Raw genomic sequence first — 10,074 nt, 5'->3', positions numbered from 1 at the left:
TCTATGTTTAATGGTCATTAACGATCATGCATAAGTTTAGTGTAATTGAAGCTTGGAGCTAGCCCCAGTACGATAGCAAAAGCAAAAATATTTAATGTCAAACAGGACGCGTTGCTTTACGGTGTTCTTCACAACATTTTAGAGAATAATTTGGTTTCCAACTTTGCAGGTTTCTTATTTGTAATTTGTAGTATGTCAGTTGATGGGAAATAGTGGGTTACTGATTTTTCTAACCGGATATTCACGGGTTTCGTATTGGTATTTGTCTGCAGGAACAGAATGTATTTTTCGCAGGGATACATAACAGTTCAGTGATGTCTAAACAACACTCGACAAGCACAAAAGGTATTACGTCCTTCTCCCACAGCCAACCTACAAAGGTTCAAAACTAGGTTTTTTAGAATCAGTTGTTCGACCAGATTGAGTATGCAGTGAGAATACGGGCAGCTATGATTCGGTGATATTGTGTAAGATTTATATAAGTTATATAAGTTTTAAATGTACATCCACACAGTAATTAAGACTGACTATCTTTTTTAATATTTACTTCTTTATTGACATGCTGAATGTGACCACATATATTTTCAATACGTGACATTTGGTAACAACTGAGTTTGTTGGTGTGTTCTACTCGGAAATGGAGCTGGATAAGCTAGCCACATTTTGTGAATTTATTGGAGCCTAATTAAGGCCATGCTTTGTGTACATGTACATGTAGTGGCTGTTGAATGCCTGGTGTGTTTGAAAATAAATAACGTTATACGAGGCAAGGGAGTTAACTGACTGCAAAAAGTCCAGTTTCCACCCTTGCCGTAGTAGGCTGGAATTTTCAGACTGGCTCGATCGTAGAGCCACCAGTGGCTTTTGCGAGTTATGCCCCTCCTATTGACCAATCAGATTCTACCTCTCATATCACTTGCATTTGCTTCAAACAAAATGGCGTCACCCAGTCAAGACGATCTGATCGATAATCAAAATCTATATTGTGATAAAACGGGTCTTACTTCGCAAAGTGCATCAAATCACGTGAGCGCCTTGATTTTAAACATGAAAATATTGGGACAATATCTGCTGACGCCTAGTTGGCGGTACACATGCTTTGCAAATCCTGCAATCGACCAAAATCTGCACGGCAGTTTACGAACCGGATGTCGATTTCGTTACGCGATTTTGATTGAACATTGCATAGACTCGTTAGTCCAGCCAAAATATAATTTCATAAGTCCAGCCTAGTTCGGCAAGGTTGAAAAATGGACTTTTATAGTCAGCAAACTCCCTTTTCGCAGGAAGGTGAAGTATATGGGAAAATATTTGGTCGTGTGTAACCTAGAGGTATCGTGCGTCTGGTGCCGTTTGAACTTTCGTTTGGGGGAAAGCAGTATAGAGTTACCTGCGCTTGGTCCGGTAAATAAAAAAAGAACAGACGCTGGCGGTTGAAAATGACGCGAGGGTGGACCAGAAACAAAATCCTTTTATATCGGCCTACATGTATAGGCGCCTTATGTCGTTGGTGTACTGTATGGCCTTCTGGACGTCATGCACAGCTCAGCAGTGTGTTATCACTAAGGGCCATCACATGGTCGGGCCTGTCTGGATCTACACCAGTGTAGCAGTGCACTGATACAGTAATGGAGGTGAGAGATGGACCACGGAGACCAACTCAGTCTCCATATATGTCTAAAAGAACCAAGAAGTTTGTTCGACGTTTCGTCAGGGGATTCGCAAGCGGTTTGGCGCTGTATTCGGGATTTAAAACTGTCACGGCACTCACGAAAAATCCGTTCCGGCGCGGGTAAGTTCAGTGAATACTGGAGAAGGCTGATCCTCACACCTCAATAGAGATTGGCAAAAAGTAGGCCATTGTACTGTATGAGCTCCGCCTCAGTCGTAACGTTATATCATGTCACGATTGCTAAACAGTGTGACATATTTATATAATACTGTTCACGTGAATGATAAAATTTGAGATATAACGCCTACTGTAACATTACTGTATGTCCTACAACGCAGGTCATATTAAGCCTTAACGCATGATCTGGGCGTGTTTTCTGTGATAAGCCACGCACAGATCCGTAAACAAAGGCCAAGTGGCATGATTTTCACATGGTTTGTGCGATCACCTCCGCGCACCGTGCACCTTGTACCCACTTGTTAATTGACTGTTACATTGAAAACATTTACTGGTATAAATATAGACGACACGTTGATAGCAGGACACATTCATTAAACAATCTCGGGGTCTGTTCAGATAAGAAGATTAGCGTCGGTAGTAACTCGTGAATGTAAACATTCTTTCCGATCTTGACCTTGTACACCTTTGTTGACGTAAACGAATTTGTAAATAAGAGTTTCGAATTTTAAAAGTCATATAAAATATGATTTGCTATCTTTACTTTTCACTCTTCAATGTAACGTTTTTATAGGAATACTGATAGTGATAAGGAGCTGTCATTGAACTTTCTGAGCAACAGTATGTGAATGGGGGCAGCGGCCTGTAAATCTCAAGTAAGGCACAGTAGGTAGGTACTGTAGGTAGTCCGCAAGTTGAAAAGTGTATATTACTGTGGGTAATAAGGGACAGAATTATTATACTATATGGGGTTTTTCATGGGTATTTGTATGCAAGGTGCTCAAAAATATTTGGGTAATGTTGTTTGTTTTGTTGTATGTCCCGCTAAAAACAGAATACAGCGATATTGCTAAACGTATAAAACCATGCGAGCTCGAACACTAAGTTGGACACATTCGTAGTGTGTTAGGGTGAGCCCAAACTAGTGATTGATATAATGAGCAACGTCCCACACCGTCGGTCAATCGTACTGTCAATAAATAGAACAAAAGTCCAGTTTCCCTTGCCGAACTAGGCTGGGATTTCGTGGCTCGATCGTAGCACCATCAGTGGCTATTAAGAGTTATGTCCCTATATTCTTGAAATAAATGCACTCAGTTCAGGGTGTCTAGTGGTTAAAGCGTTCGCTCGTCACGCCGAAGGCCCGGGTTCGATTCGCCACATGGGTACAATGTGCGTAGTCCATTTCTGGTGTTCCTGAAATTCCCATCTTTAACAGGCTTCTTAACATGTAGAATATGACATCAGAACATAAAAAGGTACATTGGTACACACTGACCTAGTACCCCGTGGGTCCGGAGGAGCCTGTACTGAAAATATCGATCACTGGATTGTGTGGTCCAGCATTGCTGCATGCGGCGTTAAAGTAACATACATTGGGCTGTATAGTTGGTTATTTGTTTTTTGTTTAACGCCGCAATCAGCAACTATTCTAGCAATATGACGGCGGTCTGTAAATAATCGATTCTGGACCAGACAACCCAGTGATTGACATCATGAACATCGAGCCACGCAATTGGATACGGTGACATGCATCAACCAAGTCAGCGAGCCTGACCACCCGATCCCGTTAGTCGCCTCTTACGACAAGCATAGTTGCATACATGATCGAATACAATACACCCGACCCTCTAACTAATAGATTACCCGCGTGGCCATACACACTAGGTGAATACGGTATTGGTGACAATACATATACGACAAGCACAGTCGCCTCTTACGGCACGCATGGGTTGCTAGACCTATTATCATCCAAAACTGGCTCCAACGGGAGATATCGCTTGGGTGAGATTGTATCACAATGCTTTGCAGACCATTGTGACGTCATTGATTCCCATGACGTCACAATCAAATGACATCACTAATAGCTCTGCTACTGAAGTTGTAAACAGTACGTTTTACACTTAAGACACTACTGTCCACAAACTGAAAAAGTTGGATAAAAAACTGAAGAATGTTGTTGGATGATAAATAAAATCTCACCCGAGTGTCTTTTGATATCAAATATATCAACACGAGTTGATAAAAGTGTGTTTTTTTCCATTTTTATCAACTCGTGTCAGCCTCGGAGTTTTTCCACTTTTATCAACTCGTGTTGATATATTTCATATCAAAAGACAGTAGAGTGATATTCTCTCTTTCTACCCCGGATCTTCACGGGTCGGACTGTCTGTACCAGTCAGTGTCTGTTTTACCAGCTAATGTTTTTTCCATAAATCATTTCGTTCTAAAATCCAACAGAAAACTAACCTTAATTAAATCAAGGCATTATTTGGTTGTTATTAAATCATGTCAGTTTTACACAGTGGTATCACTAATTATAAATACTCAAATCCTGAACGACACGAATGCGTTGCACCAACGTAATGCTGAGGTCATGCTGTCCTGGCTCCTTTTTTAGTCTACCGCTGATCCCTGGACAGATCGTGAGCTCGGACTGCGCCATGTTCGCCACGTTCCTGGGTCTGTATCCCAGTGTGTACCACCTTGCTGTCGACCTCCTCAAGAAATACAGAGGAATCAATGTGAGCATTTGCTGCATTTCGTGGGATACATCGCAGTCAACGTAAGGGGCGACCACTGGCTTTTGTTTGTCTGTTGTTTAACGCCTCACTCAGCAATATTCTAGGTATATGGCAGCGGTCTGTGAATAATCGAGTCTGGACCAGACATCATGAGCATCGATCCACGCAATTGGGATGTCATGCATCAACCAAATAAGGAAAACTGACCACCCGACCCCGTTAGTCGCCTCTTACGACAAGCATAGTCACCTGTTAAAACAAGCATGGGTTGCTGAAGACCAATTCTAACCCGGGTCTTCACTGGTTCCCTGGCTTTTAACCAAACTGCGTGGCGACAGTGTATTACAAACACCTGTACGTTACAACGATTGTGTTGTTAGCCCAGCTGGTGGACGGTATCTGTCCCATCCTCGGTAATCTCGTGTATTATATCGTCATTTTATTATAAATACCCTGGACACATTCGCAACAATAGCCTCGTTTTGAGTACCCCAATCAAATTACATTCATAAGACAAATAGAGATGTGGCATCATAGATATGCGATCGCTTTGTTCAGGTGGACCTGTGAACATGCTCTTCCTATTTGACCGCCTCTGTTGTCTAGTGGTAAAGCGTCCGCCCGGAGAGCGGAAGGTCCGGGGTTCGTTCCCCGGCTGCGTCATACCAAAAGACGTTAAAAGATGGTACTTTTTCTTACTCTGTCTGGGACTAAAACAAGGACTGGTTGGCTCGGAGTCAGTACACTGTATCTGAGTGGAGTATTCATGTCAAACTGCGGCATGGTATCTCAGTGGGCTAGCACTATAAATTGGCATCAGGACTAGTACAAGAACACACACACACACACACACACACACACACACACACACACACACGTGCATGCACGTATGCCGTTATATAAGTGCAATAATCTTTGATGCGACGTTAAACCCCATTTCACTTCACTTTCCTATTTCATTGGTGTTTAAAATGACATAACTATGTAACTATGAAAGTTGTCGTCAGACTGACTGTGATATTATGTCACATTTGGTCATGTCAAATAAAGGGGCTTTAGTTGTCTGAAACCCTTAAATTCACTTTGCAGAGTTGCGTCCCTTTTTCGCTCTCGGTTCAAATTGATTTTGTCTTGCTTCATCAGCACCATACTCGTGCTCGTGGGTTTCACCAAAGTGGTAAACGTTTGGGACCTGCATCATTTAAGGCTTCCTCCCACATTAAACTGACACGTCGTGATATTACTTGAAAACATTTGTCTGTTAAAGGCAGCGTTAAATCCAATTCACACACTCATGTCAAATGACTGGAATTTTGTTCTAGGATGGATGGAACTACGGACTTGCAGGGGGCTTGGCAGGCCTCACCATCATCGTTGAAGACCACAGCAGGAGAAGCGTGGTGGCTTTATTCGCCGTGGCCCGAGCACTAGGAGCTGGGGTATCGACTCTAGTGACCCGTGAACACGTCCGGAAGGTGCCTTACAGTGAAACAATGGCCTTCTGTTTATGTTGCGGCTTCCTAGTGTATTGTACGGCCTTGAGACCAAGTGTTCTTGCCAAAGGGTATTACCATTCGATCTTGAAATGGTCACGTGACTACACGGATACGAAACTGGACTTACTGTTCCGGTTGCCCAGCGACCATTTCATATCCTGTCAGGAAGGGGGCCTACACGCATACTCGTGCACTCGACATGCATTCTGGGATTTCCTGTGCAGTCTCTCATCTTTCGTGAAGCTCTACTTGCCTATCCATGTCACTCCAATTGTCATCTTTCGCCGCCACCTCATAGTGGAGAAGTAAGCTCTTATTAATTAGCATCAACGTAAGTCCATTGATTAAAGAAAATATATGATAACATTGTGGAATATACACGGTAAGTCATCACTGTATCAGCTACACAACCAGTTTTAACAGATATCCACGCAGACAAGTTTCGTATCGAAGTGAAAGATCCGATTTTGATAAGACTGTCATTGTCGTCCGCATTTCAAAGCTTTTGGGGCCTGGCACGTTCAACAAAGCGATCGTAAGGTTACGACTGTCGTAGGTGTTATGATCGACCTGGCGGGACCCTAGGCTCCAGCGCGACGTGTTTGATGCAAGGGGGAAGTTCAAAAGTTGACGGGTAAACACACGAATTCCTCAAGTTTGGAAACATACCTACCCCCTAAAACGTAATTGTAAAAATGTTGACGAAATTTTCAGAGAGAAACACACACAGTTCATTGTACCATTGCACAAATGTTGTGGATCAACACCTGCACACAATGCAAGGAAGGTTCTGAAACGGCCCGATCCTTTATTATAGTATTTCATCTCGTTTTACCTACGGTAATGATGGCGTTCATTTCAGAGTAAAATATTGAAGCGGGGTTTAGGAACTTTAAAACTCCAGGCGAGTTTATTTTATCAGGTGCGAAACTTGCAGACCTGTTAATACTTTAGTTTTTCAATTATAGCATCACAGTTATACACGTATATAAGCATGTCTTTTACGTATGACAACAAAAGGGTCCCCGTTGGGATTCCGGGATAGAATAGGATCCCAGTGCCCAATACTTGTTGTTCAATACTCCGACGGTATAACTTCTGATTTCGGCGTTACTTCCGATATCAACCATCATCTATCTGACCATGACTTCATTATTTACAAACCGGCGGGGTATGATTGAAATGTTGCGGACTGTGCGTAAAACAAAATTCTCTTACTCACTCACTCGACATGCACGCATGTAGGTTACCGTCTTTCGTACATCCCCATTAAGATCCAGAGAGAACTGATCTTCAGAAAACCATTCTTGTCATAAGAGGCGACTAACGTGATCGGATGGTCAGAGGGTCGTTGACTTGGTTGATGCATGTCATCGTGTCCCTATTGCGTAGGTAGATGCTCATGATGTCAGGCTCTGGATTGTCTGGTCCAGACTCAATTATTTACAGACTGCCGTCATATAACAGGAATATTGCTGAGTGTTGCGTAAAACAACCACTGTGTAGGTATGCACTAAGGTTAACACATAATGGTACGAGTGTAACATGACTTGGAGCTTGCCTCTGTGATTATTTCAAATGTTCGACTCAACTTCCCGCTTAATACCATGGTTTCATTCCATTTTGCAGACCTAAAGACGTCATATTGTCGCTGTTGAGGAATCTGGTCATGTCTGGTGCTTTCCTGTCAACAATGGTTATGTTGGCCAAATACGTCATTTGTCTCCAACGCAACTTCATCCGGAAGCCCCCTCCATTACCTCCCTTTGTCCCAATCGTAGCCGGCTTCGTGTGTGGTCTCGGGGTGTTGTTTGAGAGGGAGAGTAGACGGAAGGAGCTGGCCTTGTTCCTCGTTCCCCATTCCCTGCATGCTCTGTACAATATGGAGGTCAAGTCCAAGGTGAAGGTCCTATCTCGGATTCCCCAGGGCTACGTCCTGTTGTACTCCCTGTCTATGATGGTGGTTATGCATGCGTATGAACGCCACCCAGAGTCGCTCACTCCTCTCATCAACGGACTATTGCGTTTCTTTGTTGGTGGACGAAAATGTGACGGTAAGAAAGCAAAAGAAGCATAACATGACTCCGGGTAATTTATCGGACTTCCTGGTTTTAACACGTGTACAGTGGCTTTGTTTGGTTGTTTTGTTTACTGATGTCTGAGGAAGTGTTATGGTGAGGTTACACCATTCCACACAGCAATCTTGGAGCTGCGACAACCGTACGTCCTGTCAACATACGAGAGGTATATCAATAAAGATCGCTTTGTCTAACTGTGTCAGTGAGAGTCGCGTTGTCCTCATTTGAATCCGGTGAGTGGGTGAAGCAGTGAGTTAGGTTTAACGCCGCTTTTAACATTATTCCAGTAACATCACGGCGTGTCAGCTTAATGTGGGAAGAAAGTCCAAGTGATGCAGGCCTCAGGCGTTTACCACTTTGGTGAAAACCACGAGCACGGGTACCTAGAAACATAATCGGGGCGAACATGGATTCAAACCCACAATCAAAGGTTTCTGGGGTGCCAAAGGGACGCAACTCTGAACAGCAAATCGCGCCCCCGAATGGGGTTAGATGGAACGTTGTTCATGATATCAATAACACGAACAAACACCATCTCACACTCACAAACAGACCATCACACACACACACACACACACACACACACACACACACACACACACACATTCATTCTCTCACAAACACACACAACACGTCCCATTTTAATTCTGGAAACCCAAAAGTCCAGAAACTCTACGGTCTTTTCCCAGTCTCGGTCAAAGGTATTTACAAAAATAAGCATGCTGTTTTCATGGGAATATACTAAGGAAGAAAAAATGGAGAAAAAAAAGTTAAAACACTCAATATTTACACCATCTCGCCCATATCCACTCCTTCCACTCTGATACCGCATCAAATATATTTGTGTACCGATTACATAACTCTTACGGACAGGGTGGGGTGGTAGTACACCGGACGACTCTGTGTATATTGGGCGGCTCCTTTGATATCTCCTCCAAACATACTTTTATTGAATGACCCCTTAAACGATGATACACATCTCGTTGAATATATCAAGGCACTAATTCATCTTTCATAAACCGTTTTTTTTGTCTTTGTGCTTAATATATCCACATATCAACGAAAATATGTAATACATGTATCGACAAAAAAAATATACATATACAGGCTAGGTATTTGCCCACAGCAACACCTGCATAACTGTTTATTCGCGCGTGGTGTGGTAGATCGTAATTGACCGAGAGCAGGTATTGTAGAATCACCTGTGAATCATGCCGACACTGTAATTAGATACAACGTACTAATGAGAATATGAGAATTATCATAAGAAGGCTGTTTTTTTCTGAACTGTTACCATTTTCATACCAAAAGTGACAATGCATTTAAAAGTTGTTTTAGTGTCATAATATTCACTCAATCGCCTCTAAACATCGCACCGCATATAATGAAATAATTAGTTCGAGATTTAGTTAGAATGTGAGATATTCAGCTAGACGTTATGCAATGAAAGACGAATCGGGTTTTCCCCCATTAAAATACGCGCACGTGTACCTGTATATTGCATATCTATTGTCACTTAATTTCCCAATGTGATGTACTAACGAGACATAAAATGGGAAGTGAAAAAGAAACAAACTAAACTTTAATTTGTTGAAAAATAATGCCAATAAATTGGTGTACACGCGCATGAATTTGTATGATAAACTGTCAAAATGTTTTGAGAGATAAGGCCGGGTTCATTAAAGATCGTTGCAATATGTAAAAAAGGTGAAATTTGTAAAACTTCTGCAGGGGAAACATCCAACCAAAGGCCCTTTTAAAATAGTAATGTAATGATACAAAGTGTGTTTCACATGATACAGTATACTTTGTAAACAATTAGTTAATTCTTTAAAGGGACTGACGAAAACATGGGCGAAATATTTTAATAACGCCAAAAATTAGTTGAATTAAGTTTAAATGAGATGAATTATGTGTCATGCTTATAATCCCTTAATGTACTTGCGAAACTAAAACTGTTGAGCAAAGGAAAATATGCTCGCCCATGGGCCAAACCATTTTCTCGCCCATGGGCGAAATATTTCAATATCACTATAAAATCGTTGAATTAAATCGTTGAAATGAGTTAAAAAATTTTGTCATGATACTTGATGGAATACAAGTTAACTATTTGCGAAACAAAAACA

General features: G+C 42.0%; 1 protein-coding gene across 1 annotated transcript; it reads left to right on the top strand.

The window, feature by feature from the left end:
• The first annotated feature begins 1,595 nt into the window (after positions 1–1,595).
• On the top strand, positions 1,596–8,122 carry LOC139475128 (transmembrane protein 135-like). The gene is made up of 4 exons (XM_071258386.1): positions 1,596–1,792; positions 4,251–4,374; positions 5,697–6,175; positions 7,500–8,122. The coding sequence occupies exons 1-4, from the start codon at positions 1,629–1,631 to the stop codon at positions 7,945–7,947; spliced, it is 1,215 nt and encodes a 404-aa protein (XP_071114487.1). The 5' UTR covers positions 1,596–1,628; the 3' UTR covers positions 7,948–8,122.
• Positions 8,123–10,074: the final 1,952 nt, after the last annotated feature.

Source organism: Haliotis cracherodii, unplaced genomic scaffold (genome assembly GCF_022045235.1).
Source record: "Haliotis cracherodii isolate W230 unplaced genomic scaffold, xgHalCrac1.p SCAF_3, whole genome shotgun sequence".
NCBI lineage: Eukaryota > Metazoa > Mollusca > Gastropoda > Lepetellida > Haliotidae > Haliotis > Haliotis cracherodii.
This window is presented reverse-complemented; position numbering and strand designations above follow the sequence as displayed.

What these genes read in the sequence shown, in the direction of transcription:
- LOC139475128 (XM_071258386.1), top strand. Translation starts at nt 1,629, where the DNA reads ATGGAGGTGAGAGATGGACCACGGAGACCAACTCAGTCTCCATATATG. An exon ending in AGAAATACAGAGGAATCAAT is followed by an intron (nt 4,375 to 5,696) that starts GTGAGCATTTGC and finishes ATTTTGTTCTAG; the next exon opens with GATGGATGGAACTACGGACT. An exon ending in CGCCACCTCATAGTGGAGAA is followed by an intron (nt 6,176 to 7,499) that starts GTAAGCTCTTAT and finishes TCCATTTTGCAG; the next exon opens with ACCTAAAGACGTCATATTGT.